This window comes from Gobio gobio (genome assembly GCF_949357685.1).
Source record: "Gobio gobio genome assembly, chromosome: 25".
NCBI lineage: Eukaryota > Metazoa > Chordata > Actinopteri > Cypriniformes > Gobionidae > Gobio > Gobio gobio.
Window position 1 is genome coordinate 33,509,574 of NC_137121.1, and position 17,998 is coordinate 33,527,571.

Sequence of the window (17,998 nt, forward strand, 5' to 3'; positions counted from 1 at the left end):
TGTCTGTGGTGTTATGTTGATAGCTTGCAGATTTTACATATTTTAATCAAAATTTTGATAAATACATACTTATTAATATTTCCAAAATGTCCCCTGACCTTTAAATCATCATGATGGCAGCCTCCATTTGAGAAAAGTCTGGATTTAGGCTCATTTGTCTGTGGTGTGACTGTCTTTCCTGGTCTATAGTAACTCCACAAACCTTATGCAATATTACGTCTGTGGTGTTACTTCAAAATGTAGGCCTATCTGAAATGTCTTTCCTTCAGAGCCATTGAATCTTATAATTTAATGTTTTTAGACTGTAAAGTGGATTTAATCTTTTAGAATAAAGACTAGGTAGCACATTTTTCCAGCCTTTTTTATGTATATCCAATAAATAAAAAAAAAGAAACAATTCTTCTTTGGCAAAAATAAGGGCCAAGATGAACAATTAAATATTTCTTAAAAAAAAAAAAGTAATTTATTTATTTATTATTTATTTCCTAGATGCATATCCCTGCTCATTTTAGAACAAACCAAAATTTAACTTCAAAGATTTGTAACACCATAGACATAAGTGGTTGTTTCACCAGTGTTTGATTACAATTATTAAAAAATCTAAATGTTATTAAGCTTCAATAGTAATGGATATATCATATTAAACTAATTTTAAATGCATAGACATATATTTTATTAAAGGAAAACGTACAAGCATTTTTTACAATTGCTGCCTCTCTTTTGCCACCCCAATTGTTCTTCTAAACACCATATCTAATTGATATAAATATTGTTAGTCATTTTTATTTTTTATTAATAATAGTATTTAATATAAATTATATTTCTAGTAATATATGTATATAAATAATAAAATGTCTTACAACGATTGGAAATGAATGATGGAAAATAACAACAGACATCATACAAAATGACAAAACTTTATTAAAAACATACTTGGCGTACAGCATACAAACATAAATCATCAATAACAAAAGAATAAAAGTCAAAGGTCATATCTGTAACAAAAATTTGATCATAGCTTCTTTCATCTATGGCTTATCCTCCAGTTACATTTTGTTGTGCTTCACTTCATGAAGTTATTAAAAATAACGTGATTATAATTTCAAAGAAAGAGTGTAGTGTAACTGTAATAGCTTACAGGAGATTGCTTATGATTTAGCAATGGATTCTAATTTACATCATCATTTTAATTTAGAATCAATTCACACATGCCTTAGTAAACATGATCAGAGATTTAATAAATGACTTCATTAGCAATTCTTCATTATTAATATTAATGTGGGATTCCCTTCAAAAAGTATAAGTGTGTGATTTCACAATCCTAACCCTCTGGTGCTGCTCGTGTGGCGGGCAAAAATCATCACTTTATTATTATGCTTTATTTCTATGAAATGAATGTACTACGTTTTAGCTCGGTAGTAGAAAAATGCCCACAAATACTATTTTTAAATTTTTATATGAATATTCCAAAACATGTTTTACTTCAAAACTGTGAGAATATTAAAATCATAAATCTAAACAAGTTGTGATCCAATCAAAAAAAAAAGAGCTTTCAGTCAGATTTAGTTTGGGCGCAGTACCAAACGCTTACACTAGAGGACATTCGTTTCCATTCATTTCCAATGTGCTGTGCTCATTTTTGACCGCGAGGAGCAATAGCAAGTGCCAAAACCTTACAAAGTTTCATTTTCGATGAAGTAAAAAAAAAAAAAAAATTTGGTCAAAACCGACAGAAGAGCACCAAAGGGTCAAGTCTGGTTTATGACAGTGATTCTAGTTTCCGCTAGTATTTAGTCCATTGTTTTTTGCTAATAGCAATCACTGTAGTAACTATGGCATTCTAGCGAAAACACGCAATGAATTTGCGTAAGGGTCACTAGAGATGTTTTTGATAAAGTATGACTGTCTCCTCTGTTCTTCTGGCTCATGAATAAATAATACGACAAAATAATGAAGCTGAAATAATAAAGCTAACTCAAGTGTTTGCCATTTTCATTTAGGCCGCATGTCAGTTTCAATATAACCCAAATACATCCACAGCTTCATATGAGATGTAACAAAAATAAATGTTTCCCTTGACTGCAAAAAAATAACTTTTCATGCTAAATGCATTTTCCGCATGGGTCCCTTTTCATAACAGCAAAGGAGCAAATCGCATTTACCGTTGCTCGGCGGAATTACGCAGGTGAAATCCAGTCGTTTCAGGACAAAACATCCCACCCAGATTCAGCATCGGAAGTTTTTCGGAGAATTCGCCGTGTTGACCAACACAAATCTGCTTAGTTTGAAAGTGACTTCCGTGTGAGTGCTGATTCATGACAATGGGCTCTTTTAATTGAAATTTTGCTAAAGTGATCACACCTTAAACGAACACACCGACTTTTTGTGACTTTATCTTATTCACCGTATCCCCCAGAGTTGGATAAGTCCATACACACCATTCTTATCTCTGTGTGTGCCATAACTCTGTCTGACACTCCCACCGCTAGCCTAGCTTAGCACAAAGACTGGAGGTAAATGGCTCCAGCTAGCCTACTGCTCAATAAGTGACAAAATAACGCCAATGATATTACACAGCGCCTGAAAATAGTCCCCAGCACACTCTCTGTGCAAGTAGGTTATGTTGACAGAACATAGCCTATTTTCAGGCGCTGTGTAATCAGAGGCGGACAGTACTTTACAGTATTTTTTCTTGGGAAAACTTTTATTTCATTACATTCTAAAGCATAATTTATAATATACTTTTTACTGCACTACATTTCATAAATAAAAGTAGTTGTTTTTTTACCTTGAATACTTAATTACATAAAAAATATAGTACTTTCTTACTTGTACTCAAGTCAAATTTTAATGACTTTTACTTGAGTAAAAGTATACAATACTAAATGTTTAATGTAATTAAGTATTAAATTATATTCAATATGAAACATAGTGCAGTAAAAAGTACAACATTATGTTTTGGAAGGTTGTGAAGTAAAAGTTTTCCAAAGAAGAACACTGATAAAGTACATATATTTGAAAAATTAAAGGGTGAGTTCACCCAAAAATGAAAATTCTGTCATTAATTCCTCACCCTCATGTCGTTCGAGACCCGTCAGACCTCCGTTCATATTCAGACACAAATGAAGATATTTTAGTGTAAAGCTGATGCTGAGAAAGGCTTCAGATAGGCCTCCATTGGCATTCAGTACATTTACACTCACAAGACCCATAAAAGGCACTTAAAACGTCGTTACAAAGTCCATCTCACCACAGTGACTCTACAATAATTTTACGATGCGACGACAATAGTTTTTGTGCGAAAAAAAAAAATCAAAATAACACCTTTATCCAGCTTGTTCTTGTCTTCCGTGTGTGCCTCCACGACGCATGCGCGAGAATATGACGCAGATCCGGCGTTCGGACACATGACCCAGAAGCGATTTGTTTACAAGCAGAGGAAGACCCGCGTGTCTAAGCTGTTGAATTCTACATTGATCGTGCTTTAGGTCTCGGCGTAGTTCTCAAAATCGGGCTAAAGTGTGCATTTCATGGATTCCCGAACGCCGGATCTGCGTCATATTCTCGCGCATGCGTCGTGGAGGCACACACGGAAGACAAGAACAAGTTGGATAAAGGTGTTATTTTTATTATTTTTTTTGCGCACAAAAACTATTGTCGTCGCATTGTAAAATTATTGTAGAGCCACTGTGGTGAGATGGACTTTGTAACGACGTTTTAAGTGCCTTTTATGGGTCTTGTGAGTGTGAATGTACTGAATGCCAATGGAGGCCTATCTGAAGCGTTTCTCATCCATCAGCTTTCAACAAAAATATCTTCATTTGTGTTCCGAAGATGAACGGAGGTCTTACGGGTGTCGAACGACATGAGGGTGAGGAATTAATGACAGAATTTTAATTTTTGGGTGAACTAACCCTTTAAATTACTTGGAAAGTAAAAATACTTAAGTACTGTCCGCCTCTGTGTGTAATATCATTGCTGCACTCATGGTACGGCTCAAAGCTCCTTGATTCATACGCTGGATTGAGAGAATTCCTAGCCATATTGGTCTAGAAAATCACAACTTTTCATTTTCCGTTGGTCTTGTTACACGATGTAACTACACACATCACAACATGTAAATAGGAAAATGTTGGCGTCATTTTGTCACTTATTGAGCCGTAGGCTAGCTGGAGCCATTTACTTCCAGTCTTTGTGCTAAGCTAGGCTAGCGGTGGGTGTGTCAGACAGAGTTATGGCACGCACAGAGATGAGAATGGTGTGTATGGACTCATCAAACTCTGGGGGATACGGTGAATAAGATAAAGTCACAAAAAGTCGGCGTGTTCCTTTAAAGGGTTAGTTCACCCAAAATGAAAATTCTGTCATTAATTCCTCACCCTCATGTCGTTGGACACCCGTAAAACCTCCGTTCATCTTCAGAACACAAATGAAGATATTTTAGTTGAAATCTGATGGCTCTGAAAGGCCTCCATTGGCAGCAATGACATTTCCTCTCTCAAAACCCATAAAAGCTACTAAAGACGTCGTTACAAAGTCCATCTCACTACAGTGGTTCTACAATAACTTTATGAAGTGACGAGAATAGTTTTTGTGCGCAAAAAAAAATCTAAATAACGACTTTATTCAACAAGTTCTTGTCTCCCGCCTGGGCCTCTGACGTGAACTCACGAAGCACCACGACGCGAGAATATGACGTAGAATGCAAGTCCTCCTCTTCGTCGAAATCTGCTGACATATTTACGAAGACGGTTTGATGTACAGAACGATCAATGTAGAATTCAACAGCTTAGATACGGCGCGTCTTCCTCTGCTTGTAAACAAAGCTCCTCCTCGCTTCCGGGTCATGTGTCGGAACGCCGGCTCTACGTCATATTCTCGCGCATGCGTCGTGGTGCTTCGTGAGTTCACGTCTGAGGCCACTGTAGTGAGATGGACTTTGTAACGACGTCTTTAGTAGCTTTCATGGGTCTTGAGGGAGGAAATGTCATTGCTGCCAAAATATCTTCATTTGTGTTCCGAAGATAAAGATCTTACGGGTGTCGAACGACATGAGGGTGAGGAATTAATGACAGAATTTTACTTTTTGGGTGAACTAAACCTTTAAAAAGTCATAAATGCTAACGTTACATGTGCCTCAGCTGATGAATGAGAGGAAGTGATGCGCAGACAGAGTTCAGTCGAGGAGTGTTTCTCTCATTTTGCTGGTGATTTTGTCCCGCAGCTCACAGTGTCTGATCAGATCTCTGACCTCGAGAGGAAGCGAACTATTCCACACCGTCAGCACTGAATCCTCAGCTGAGGCCATCACAAACACAGGAAACATCAACAGGTTAGACACGTTCATCATGTGATCATCAAAAATAATATGTCCATGTTCTTTTAAGATAAAAATATCTTGATTCCAAGGGTCAGTGGAAGAGTGTATTCATTTGGTATTAAAATGATAAATTAACTTCAGAGGGAAAAAATCTATTAATTAAACACATTTTAATGAAACTTAAATAATAATTTAAAAAATAACTCCTTAATTACATATTTAAAAGGTTCTTACCTAGTTGCATTTGGTCTTGGGGCATGCGTTGCCGTCTACCCAATACTAGAATAACATTCTTTCGGTTTGGGATGTCTGCACAAGAACATAAACAAGTGTGCATGATATTAATTCTGAGTTCAAACAATTGTAGCTCAATTTAAAACAAACAAAACCCACAAAAACATACATGTGAAATGCCATTGCTTTGAAGGAGTCTTGCTTAAAATGCTGTCTTAAAGGGATAGTTCAACTAAAAAAACTACAAAACTACAAGTACACTTAAACATACTTAAGTGAATATTTAAGAAATGAAATAATGTAATGTACTTAAGTGACACTTAATTGCTTGTTAATTGCAATTAAATTAAAATGTATTATAAACTGCCCGGCCACTGTTTGGATTTAAAGTCCCTGTAAAGGCAATTCTAAGATTTGTTTCTAAACACATTATAAATGTTAGAAATGTATTGCTGAAACACATTACAAAGACTGTGAACTATGTAGTACTGAATTCAGAAGTTAGACCGTTAAACAGTTTTTCACCGTTGCTGTGTTCAGGATTTTCTGGGCGGGGCTAAAACGGTGGCTCAATGACGCACTGGAGCCACCGAGTCTGGCTCCTCCCCTAACACGATCATAACTAGAGCACATTCGCATCAGTTTGCCCGCTCGATCGCGAGTTACTGTCAGTACTGTTAGTTATTACAGCCTACAACTTACAAAACAGCTTTCAAAACAAAAACAATGATCAAGAAGAGGTGGATAAATTTTTTTAACAGCTACCTTGATGGAGAGCTGAGGATCACCACCGACACCTGCCTCTAAAGTGACTTAACACCGGATAGTTTTACAAACTTTCACCGGAGACAACTGGGATTCACTGATAATCCGCTGCAGAACCGACTATCCCCCGCCCCGGCCTTAGTCCTCCCGTCCCGCCGACATCTGGTGCGTCGTGATCATATACGGTCGTGATCAGTACACGAGTGTTTTGTCTTGTGCTACGGCAGCTTTCCCACGAGTGGGCGTGGTTTCGGCGCAGACAGCGGACACACCCCCAGCGTTTGAGAGCAGAGAATGCTGCTCATTTTTTACAAAGTATTTGATAAGCTGTTTTATGTACTTGCCGGATTTTTTTATGATTCAAATTTGGCTGGGTGGTTAATAACACATTTATCTGTGGTGTGAGGAACTCAGAACACTTGTTTAGTTTTGACTTTACAGGGACTTTAAACAGGCAAATGCTTAAGAGTCTATGATTGGATCATTACTGTAGAGATTATTATGTTTCTAGTAGCGGTGGGAATCGCCAGAGGACCCATGATACGATATTATCATTATAGGCTCATTTTCCAACTCCCCTAGAGTTAATCAGTTGAGTTTTACCGTTTTCTAATTCATTCAGCCGATCTCTGGTTCTGGCGGTAGCACTTTTAGCATAGCTTAGCATAGATCATTGAATCTGATTAGACCATTAGCATCTCGCTCATAAATGACCAAAGAGTGTCGATATTTTTCCTATTTAAAACTTGACTCTTCTGTAGTTCTGTAGGACGCGCGTAGAAATCGAGCGCTGGAAGCGAAATAGACGCGCGTTCAAGGCACTCCAGGAGAAATATGTCATAAAACAACACTCTGCCTCTTTTCATTTTCATTAAAAATATATATTAAGCATTAATAGCCACACAAATGTGGTCCAGGCAACTCCTACATTATCTTCACTGCATGTATATTTAAATATCCTTAAAATATAAAGTTATGAAACTTCTCTTTGCCCTCAGTCAAAACGATTAGGCAGACAACAAATTATAGATTCATGACACCAAAGATCGCCCGTTAGATCTACACAAGACGAACGACTACAGGACATCAGAGCCAGCGGCAGACGGCAGAAGGACTGGCCGAGGAAAGGCTGCTCTCGCCGGGGTTAATGAGCGCTGAGCGCCCGGTGATTGCCTGGATCTCACAACTCCAAAAACACAAGATTATTTTTTTAAATAGGCGCTCTCTTTATAAATAAACCACCGATTTGAGCTTTAAACAACTACATTCTCACCTGAAAAAGTCTTAAAACTACATTTTGTGACACAATAGTTCTATTTTTAAATTATGCAGGGTTTCTCATCACGTCACTTTACCACGTGACCGCAGCGAGCAGGCTCCTGATTGGTTAACGCGGCGCGAATTGACGCCAAAGTTAAAATTTTTCAACTCGGGAGAGTCAGACGCGAATTCACTTCAAATGCGTGAATGCACAAAAGCACCATTCGCGTGTAACGCGCGTATCGCGCAAGACGCTCAATTCGCGTCATTCACGCAAACTGGACACGCGAATGAGGCGGATTCGCGTCCTTCGCGCCGCACGAAACGCGCCTTCCGCGCCGCGGGACCTCCAGACGCGCGTCAACGCGCCTTTCCATTGACTTAACATTGAAATCACTTGCGCCAGACGCTCTATTCGCGTTTGGTGTGAACGCAGCATAAGACCGACGGAAAATTAAAAGTTGTGATTTTATAGTCTGATATGACTAGGAACTATACTCTCATTCCTGCGGATCAATGAACATTGTGCCGTCCCATGGGTGCAGCGGCGCAATGATATTATACAGCGCCTGAAAATAGGCTAACCTCCGTCAACATAACCAACGTGACAACCTGCTTAAACAGAGAGCGCTGGAGACTATTTTCAAAGACTTTTGGGATGTGCTGGAGGAGACTTTACAGAGTGCTGGACTCTTGCATTGGCAATACAAGATCTTGATCAAAAACTGATGCACTTCTTGATGGAAATAAATGTTGTGATGTTATTTCCATCAAGAGGCGCATCAATGGGGCAGTGTAAATGTATATTAAGTGTGATTAGCTGAACTTTAGTGTGTTTATTGACCCACATCTGCAGGACGTATGTGCCTTTTTATATGTAATAATTTGATAAATACTTCTATTGTCTTTGAAAGTGGACTGTCTTTTAAGTACACTTATGACAGGAAACAGAAAGTGTACCTAGCATTACAGAGCCCATGCAGCGGATAGAGTCGCAGTGAGGGCTGAAGGTCTGCAGAAGCTGACAGCTGGAGATTTCCACCAACAGGACGTGTCCGGTTTTGGTCCCAATCCACAGAGTACCACTGTGCTGGACCAACAGAGCTTTAACAATCACCAGAGATGGCACCATTTGTCTAGACTGGTCCTCATCCTGGGCTTTGGCCTTTTTGGTGGAACTTAATCTGTTGTGGAGATATACATTGTAAGGGTTAGGGATGTTGCCGTTACAAAAGTACAAAAAGTTGGGAGAGTGTTGCTTTACAATACATTTCCATCTTGCTACAAATGTGACGTTTGATACAAAATGTTTATTTTACTTTTAGTCAAATAACAACTGAACTCTAGATGTGCATCACATGATCAGTATCAGTGCATGTTGATATGAGGCAAATTTGAGATTTCCTTGTACATGTGTTTTTCCCCAAAAAATTTATGGACAGTTGATTTCTAAAAGCAAAGTTTAAACTACTTGTTTTAACACTATGGTTGATTGACAGATTAGACTAGATTACAATACGAATGCAATGTGGTCACGTGTGTTTCTGACAACCTCTGGATGTGGTGTGAGTGATCGAGCCACAATACATTTTGGACCCTACTTGTATTGTATTGCAAATTACTTGTGATCATATCAGCTGACGTGTATAGCAGATGTAAATGGAGTCAAAAGCGTGCCACTTCACCCAAGCAGTTGCATGCAGTCGATGAGGTTGACCATCCTCCCAGTCTTCTTATCCCAGACCTCCACAGTGTGGCTTCTTGTTTTACTCACATACACATGTTTGTCCACCGCTAACCGTGATATACAAGCATCACTGCTGACTCGACCCTGCTGCCTAAAACAAACAGATCAACATCTTTAAGAACGGAACAACACCGACAAAAAAATCAATAGAAGCGGCCGCTTAACTGACATGTAAAGCGACCAGAAACTACAGTTTTTGTCACAATTAGGCAAATCCAATTTATCCATCCTAATTCTTACTAAACTTGTCTGTTGCTTTTAAGATAGTGAATCAACAGAATCTCCCATCTACTGTCTCTGATCTGGTCATCACAGGAACTACACTTTTCTTTAATGAGTCTTACCATAAGGGCAATTTCCATCAGCTAACCAACCGGGAATGCCTCAGGGTTCTGTGTTAGGCCCCTTACTCTTCTCAATATACACAATAGCATTGGGCCTAATTATAAAGGCCTATGGCTTTTCCTATCTGGGCATAAGATAAGCCGCTCTAACTTGGAATATAGTTATTCATCAAGCTGGGTGACTCCACAATATCAGCACATATTAGTAACGCCCATTTTTTGTTGGTATTTTGGTATTTTTCTCTACCTTTGGCCATGTAGTGTACTGTTTACAGTATATTTACCTAGGTGAGTTTAAGCTGTTTTCCACAAGAAGAGAAACTGAACCTAATGCTCATTGTGTTACATTCACAGGTGTAGTTGAGATGTTTTCAGCAGGGTTTGGGGTACTTACGGGAGGAGCTGTTTGGGTTTGGTGTCTATGCTACTATAGATGTTGTATTCCACTGTGAGCAGGATGACCCTGGTGCCACAGGCCGCCCACAGCTCTCTGCGCTCCTGAGGGTGACTGGACGGGCCGATACACATCAGCGGAGTGTTCACATCACCAACCTGGAGGGTTTTCACTGGACCACCGTTCTTTACCTACAGGCATAAAATGACATATGTCAGGCGTCTGCATTTACTTGATCAAAAATACAACAAAAACAGTAATATTATGAAATATTATTACAATTAATAAAAAAAAGACATATTATATTTTTCTTAAAAATTATTTATTCCTGAGACGGCGAACCTGAATTTTCGAAATTTCATATTTCAAAATGTAATATCATCCATATATATTTTATTGAAAAACAACGTGGAAAATTAGATTGTTTCTGTATGTTATTTTTAACATTAAACATTTTTAATCTACTTGACCCTTTTAATTAACTTCATAACATAAATATTAACATGTACACTACTGTCTGAAAGAAGTCTCTTATGCTCACCAAGGCTGCATTTATTTGATCAAAAATGCAGTAAAACAGTAATATTTTGAAATATTATTCCAAATTATTATTATTATTATTTTAATATATAATTTAATGTTCAGCAGCCATTACTTTCTCTCTGTCACATGATCCTTCAGAAATCTGCAGAAAAATCTGCTGCTCATGAAACTTATCTTATTAATATAAAAGTTGAAAACAGTTGTTGAGATTTTTCATATTTTGATTTTTTTTTTATTTAGGATTCTTGATGAATAAATTCAAAATATTTTTTTTTTAAATGGAAAACTTTTGTAATATTATAAATGTATTTACTGTCACTTTTCATCAATTTAATGCATCCTTGCTAAATAAAATTATTTCTTTGAATAAAAAATCTTTGAATGGTAATGTATGCAACAGTGCTAACCAGTTATATTTCAGTATTTACCATCAATAAAGAAGGCATTCTCAGATGTTTCTCCAGTAAACCAGTACAATTGTATTATACTGTACATATTGAAATATAAAAATGATACATAATGAAAAAAAGCAATACCTTCAAGACTGAATCTTCATAAATGACTAGTGTCCCATTTGCTGTCCCGACCAAAAGGTAATTCTTTAAGCATCTGAAAAATGTAAACATCATTCTCTCATCTTAAGTTCATTCAAGCAGCCATGTCACTTCTTATTGAGAAATGTAGATGTGATCACCTGTGCTGGTCAGTGTGAAAGTACAGTGACGTCACGGAGTCATTCACACTCTTCAGAGAGTGCAGAACCTCTGCGTTCCCTGTGTCCATGATCAAGAGTGAACCCGACTGTGAACCAGCGACTAACCAGTCATCGCATGACCCTGGAGCTCTGGCGATCACCATGCAGAGGATAGGACTGCTGTCAATCTCCTTTAAGAGGGTGGGAACGCTGTTAGCTTGACTGTTAAATGAATTGACTGCCCAAAAATAACAATTCTATCATCATGTTATCACCCTCATGTCATTCAAAACCAGTATGACTGGAGATACTTTAAAGAATTTCCCATTGGTTTCCATTGTATGGACAAAAACATTCTTCAAAATATCTTCTTTTGTGTTCAGCAGAAGAAATAAAGTCATACAGGTATTAACTATTTATTTTTGGGTGGACTATTCCTTTAAAAAAAATGTAATTCCTCAAGGATTGAGGGTGAACTGGTTGACATCTAACTGAAAATATGTATAAATATAGCTGCAAGCAGCAACACCGGGGCCAAGCGCAACAGAAACAAACAAGGAAGCTAGCAGCAGACCAACTGAAAAAATGAGTGAAGACAATTGAAGATAATTTTAAGCAAAAATTTTAAAACCCCACATAAAAACATTGAGTTGTATAGAGGCAATTTCATATTTTGTTTAAATATAGCGCCACCAAGAGGCACAATCCTTCCATTTTTTGTATGTGTCTTCGGAGTGAGCCCATACATATGCGTGTCAATTTTGGTGAAAATATCTCATTTCGTTTCGGAGTTATAGACATTTATATGAATAGACATGGAAAAAATTACTGACACCTGACTTTGATTGGATTTTACTCCCCCTTACTATCAATATTTTGACAATTGCACATAAGCATAAAGCTGTCGACCTATGTTTCCGAACTTCTGACGCTGGTTTCGTCTCGATCGGACTAGCGGTTTTGAAAATATCAGCTAATGTTTTTGAAGCGCTAAATTACCACGCTGCACAAACCACACGCCGAAACCTGGCAAGTCTGGTATCGTTGGACTCTGCAAGGATTCAGGAGACAAAAAAAGTTAGTCCCATGAAAAAAATTCTCCACTAGGTGGCGCTGTTTCGAAACTTCCCAGGCTCCTTCAGGGCATCGTGCTGATGACCCATACCGAGTTTCGTAACAATCCGTTCATGTGTTCATAAAATACAGCATTTTAGCACATAATTCAAAATGGCCGACAGCCAAAATGGCCAATATGGTAAAATTGGATATCAGACGACTCTGCATGCCGTCCTGAATCTAACGAGACCACTTTTATGATGGACAAACGGTTCAGAAGTTAGAAGCAAAAATAGCCAATTTTTGTATCTCCGGCATGTTGCCTCCGGTCATGCTTGTGATGACTTGTACCAAGTTTGGTTTGAATACGATAAAGCATTGCGGAGATATTGCCTTAAGTGTATTTTCGCAACCGCTACGTAAAATTTGTTCGAACGTTTATCGAAAACGATTTGACGAATCAACTTGAATTCCATGTTTTTTTGTCATCATGGTCTGGAGATGATCTGGTTCAATTTTTGTGAAATTTGGAGCAACGGCCTAGGAGGAGTTCGCAAAAGTAGGTTTTTCGGGTTATTAAAAATGGCGGGAAAATTATAATGACGGAAAATGATGTCATAGGGTCAAATTGGTTTGAGCCAAGGAATCAGAGGGAAAAATAATTTTGTCTCTAGCCCTAAGGATTCAAAAGTTATTAGCAAAAATACTTTAAACTTTAAACTTTAGACAGGTGGTGGCGCTAGAGGGATTGTTTTAGAGACTCCAAAATTGGTGTGGTTAATGTTGGGCCAGTCCTCTATTTGTGTGCCCAATTTCATAACTTTCCCGCAAACGGTTCTATGGGCTGCCATAGACTTCAATGGCGGAATAATAATAATAAGAAGAAATCTAACGATTTCAAGAGGGGCTCCGCACCTCCGGTGCTTGGCCCCTAATTATATGTACTGTAGAAGACTAAAATGAGGATGATAGAATCATATTTGTTTAGATGAAATAGTATTTAGCAAGATAACGCAGTGTGTATTTATAATTCATGCCATTTGTTGGGTTAACAGTCTTTTAAAGCTCTTTAATACCTGGCTTAAGATCCCCCCTGTCTCCAAATCCGGTGACGTCACACAGCCCATTTTCTGGCTACTACTGCCGCCCCCGATCCACACACGTGTGTTTTTCCCTCCGTTTGCTCCTCCACCTGCACTGGAGACAGCGAAACACTCGCCTGGCAAACTCATCAGTGTCAGCTCTTGCAGCAAACAAAGCATCACCGCAGAATTCAGACGACCAAACACCTAAAACACACACAGAGACGCTGAATTACACAAATGTTTGCACTGAATTCACACTATAATGAGCCGAGAAGTGGCTCTTTCTCAGATGTTATCAGTTGTCTGACCTGAGCAGATGTAGGTCTGTCCTGAGGGTTTTCTCTCAAACAGTCTATCATCAAAGACTCAAACCCTGGCCACGGAGAACAGCCGTAATCTTTAACTGGATCTATATCAGTGATTGTAGAGAGTTATTAATATTGTTATATATTAACAATTAAATTAACATTTTATATGAATAATATCACAATACATTGGCATTCCCCCCACCCCTCTAACACAGGAAGTGCTTTGTTCTCCCTCATTCTTATCCACAAGTGTGAATGATCGTAAATTCCAAAGGATTCTTAGGAAAAACAAGTTTTGCCATGAGGTCTCGATTAAATAAGCTTGCATAATTTGCATATGAATGCGAGCGGAGACAACAGAAAATATATGTAGAGCATCAGCCGCGAGACCACACTGAACACTGAGTGTGTGTTGGAATTCAGGAATGGTGAGAGAACATCGTGCTTGGTACATTTTTCGTTTTAATACCAAACTTGGGTCTTGGCTAGTGCGCTTCCCATAATGTTTACGCGTTAGGTCAGTAAGCGGAGAGAAGAAGGTCGTTTGTGGCTGTTTGAACACACATTCGGCCACATGAGCGTTTAAACCATGAAAGCAATCCGGTCTAATGCTACGTCTGGAAGTGGTCGAAAGCTAAAAACATTTTAGACCCCGTTTACACCTGTATTTAGCGCCGTCCACTTGTGATCCGATCGACCAAAATGCATCTTAATAGCAGGAGTAAGCAGGGCCAAAGAAATTACAGATTTTCTCAGACTCCATGCATACTTATATGATAATAATGGACACAAAATGGAGCAAATCCATATCTGTTTATCTCCATATTTGTTTTATATCAAAAGTTACATCACAAAGCTTATTGCGATTTATTGGATGGGAGGCGCTACAAATAATGTTTAGAGAAGTTTTCTTCACACATCAAATGAAAACAGTATAGACTAAAATATTGATTCTTGGGATTTAAGAATCGAAATCAGCTCATCAAAATGAGAATCAATTGAAATCGAGAAATTCATATTTTCAACCGAGCCCTATAGTGTATAGCCTGGTCCTACCTAGGGATGGCGAAAACTAAACATTTTCTTGACCGACCACCGAGCCTCATTAGCCGGTTGAAACCGGTTAACCGATTAGTTTAAAACATGCTGCGCTATTTGAAATAACAGCCCCGAGCCGCGCCTGCAATTTCGCAACTCTGTCGCATCTCTCTGCCGCTCTGCCTCCCACTCTCACACACACACTGTCCCGGCCGAGGAGCTTGTTTGTAATCTGAGGACAAATGGCTCCTTAGTTTCGAAATGGTTTGGGTACAAGGTGATCGCGTTGAAAATAAAGGCATTTGTGTAGCGTTAGAAGCTCATTTGAAACATTGCCGCGGCTCATTTAAGAAAATGACAGCTCCGAAGAGACGCCGCTTTAGTTCGAGGAAGTGCTAACAATAATAATGAAAGACGATGATCAACACCTTATGTGTTACCACTGAAATGTAGATGTAATATATTTCCAAATGTAAGCCCATCTTATGCGGAATGTTGTCTAATAGACTGCAACACGATAAAACCAATGGATAAAACAGAACCTTCAGAATGCGTAAAAGACGCACCGGCCAAAGGCAGGTCTAACTCACTGTGTGCCTTCTAATTAAGCACTGTATCACACAAGTTGCAACTTACATCTGTGTCGTTCTTTTTGGTGAAATGGTCCCACACACTACTTTTCTTTGCACGCTTCATACTGTCGTCTGCCCTGGCTCTAACCTCGAGTGTTTTAGCCTGTTTACTTTTTGCAAACCTTGTGAGCGCGCAAACCCAACCGCTGTGACCTAGCGCCAAATGTTTTTATTGGTTTATTAAGTACAAACAGGCGAGTTATGAAAAATTGAGTGTGAGGGATTTGTTCACTTCACACAAAAAGATTTTGGAATGAGATGGCTAACTGTAGTAGCGTTTAGTCCACTGTCTATAATAGCCTAATTTAGAGATCACTTTTTTTTTTTTTAACCGACAACTTTGATCGGTTAACGTTGATACGGTCAACCATCGGTCAAACGGTCATCGGTTAACATCCCTAGTCCTACCAGACATTTCATTTGTTCAGAGAGTCTGGCCACACTCAATTGACAAGCATTAACTTCATTGAAGGCGGTACTCTGTTGAAGTTTAAAACTATTGGATCTGCCCAGAGCCGCTCTGGATCTGCCGTAACCAATCGCTAACGTTTGGTCGTGACGTTTGTCATCTCAAACTAGCGCATGACATCAACGTCATCGTTCTCAGCCACTCCCTCTGTTCGCTGATTGAACTGGTTAAAATTTGACCGGAGAGAACCAGAGAATATACCGCAATCCCAGACGGAGTACTGAAGGAAAATGAAAATTGAGCAGAAGTACGTAGGAGGGCGGAGCCAGGCTAAGTAGTGCATGTATAAACATCAAATGAAACAAAAAGACATGTTACCTGGCAGTTTTCCTTGCACAGCCACCTCATCAAACTCACTGGGAAACTTCATCCCATCAGATATCCGCTCGCCGTAGGTCAAAAGGTCATACAGGAGCAGACCGAATGAAAATATATCTGCCTGGACATTATAGATGACATTACCTCGGGCGACCTCCGGGGCTCTAAAACCTGTAAGTGTTTAAGACAAGATTAGAATATATGAAAAGAGACACCCTCTGTTTGTTTAATTATCACTTCATAGAGTATTATGGGAAAATACCAGGAGTCCCTTCTGAGCTGCGGACGCCCATACTGCAGCAGTACTGTGCTATGCCGTAGTCTGTGATTTTAGCGATGACCTCAGCGTCCGTCTTCAGGTTAAACAACAAAACGTTGTGCGGCTTCAGATCTCGGTAGATAATCATGGAAGAGTGCAAATATCTGTTTGAATACAAAACGTATCACATATACTGTCCTAAAGCTTAAAGGAACACGCCAACTTTTTGGGACTTTATTTTATTCCCCATATCCCCCAGAGTTAGATAAGTCCATACATACCATTCTCATCTCCGTGCGTGCCATAACTCTAAGCTAGCTTAGCTTAGCACAAAGACTGGAAGTAAATGGCTCCAGCTAGCCTACTGCTCAATAAGTGATTAAATAGTGATCAATAAGATATTACACAGCGCCTGAAAATAGTCCCCAGCACGCTCTCTGTGCAAGCCAGTTGTCACGTTGTTTATGTTGACAGAAGTTAGCCTATTTTCAGGCGCTGTGTAATATCATTGCGCCGCTGCACCCATGGTACGGCTCAAAGCTCCTTGATTATTACGCAGGAATGAGACTATATTTCCAAGCCATATCGGTCTAGAAAATCACAACTTTTCATTTTCTGTCGGCCTTAGTACATGATGTAACTACACACATCACAACATGTAAATAGGAAAATGTTGGCGTTATTTTGTCACTTATTGAGCAGTAGGCTAGCTGGAGCCATTTACCTCCAGTCTTTGTGCTAAGCTAGGCTAGCGGTGGGTGCGTCAGACAGCGTTATGGCATGCACGGAGATGAGAATGGTGTGTATGGACTTATCTAACTCTGGGGGATACGGTGAATAAGCAGTTTTTGCGTGTTGTCTAGCTAGCGTACCCACCTGAGACCATCCGCCACATGCAGTGCTATCCTGTGCTGTAGTTTGCGGCTGAGACTGCCATTTTCACGCTCAAACAGCGAGTCCAGAGAGCCACATGGGGCGAGTTCCATCACGAGAATCTGCGGATTACAACCGGCGGCCAAAAGCCCCACCAGACTGAGGTGACACAGCCGGCCAAGAACTGCCAGTTCCTGGAGACAAATCATTTTCAAGAAAATACACCAACAATGCACTGATGCTGCTACTAGGACACAACTTGTACAGCTTGCTTATGCCCCAACCAGGTTTCTTTTTCTATCACATATCTTACCTGTCGTACCAGCCGATGAACATAAAGCGCAGATGCATGTTTATTAAAAATCTTCACAGCAACTTCTTCGTTCCTGTACACAGCTTTATACACCGACCCGAAACCTCCATCCCCTTTAGTAAAAAACAGTTAGTTTATACTCGCATTACTTTCTTTCTTGACATTAACACTAGCCGCGTTTCTATTACCCAGCAAATTGCGCAAATTGAAATTGCGAATTGACAATACGCCCAATGGAAACACGTCAATTGCGCAAAAACTCCCATATATCGCAAAAACGTTTTTACGCACGCTTGAGGTGGTTTGCTTCTTATTTATTAAATATACAGGCAAATAGTTGATTAAA

General features: G+C 39.2%; 1 protein-coding gene across 1 annotated transcript in view; it reads right to left on the reverse strand.

Moving 5' to 3' along the window:
- Nucleotides 1-5,095: 5,095 nt before the first annotated feature.
- lrrk2 (leucine-rich repeat kinase 2) overlaps nt 5,096-17,998 on the reverse strand; it is a 97,759-nt gene continuing 84,856 nt past the window's right edge. Inside the window, exons 39-51 of the mRNA XM_079808751.1 lie at nt 17,653-17,765; nt 17,343-17,533; nt 16,470-16,630; nt 16,208-16,378; nt 13,751-13,851; nt 13,434-13,646; nt 11,302-11,492; nt 11,144-11,216; nt 10,065-10,255; nt 9,265-9,417; nt 8,540-8,763; nt 5,555-5,629; nt 5,096-5,298 (exon numbers count right to left, since the gene is read on the reverse strand). Coding sequence (XP_079664877.1) covers nt 5,177-5,298; nt 5,555-5,629; nt 8,540-8,763; nt 9,265-9,417; nt 10,065-10,255; nt 11,144-11,216; nt 11,302-11,492; nt 13,434-13,646; nt 13,751-13,851; nt 16,208-16,378; nt 16,470-16,630; nt 17,343-17,533; nt 17,653-17,765 — 1,979 coding nt within the window. The 3' untranslated portion in view covers nt 5,096-5,176. The remainder of the gene's footprint in view (nt 5,299-5,554; nt 5,630-8,539; nt 8,764-9,264; nt 9,418-10,064; nt 10,256-11,143; nt 11,217-11,301; nt 11,493-13,433; nt 13,647-13,750; nt 13,852-16,207; nt 16,379-16,469; nt 16,631-17,342; nt 17,534-17,652; nt 17,766-17,998) is intronic.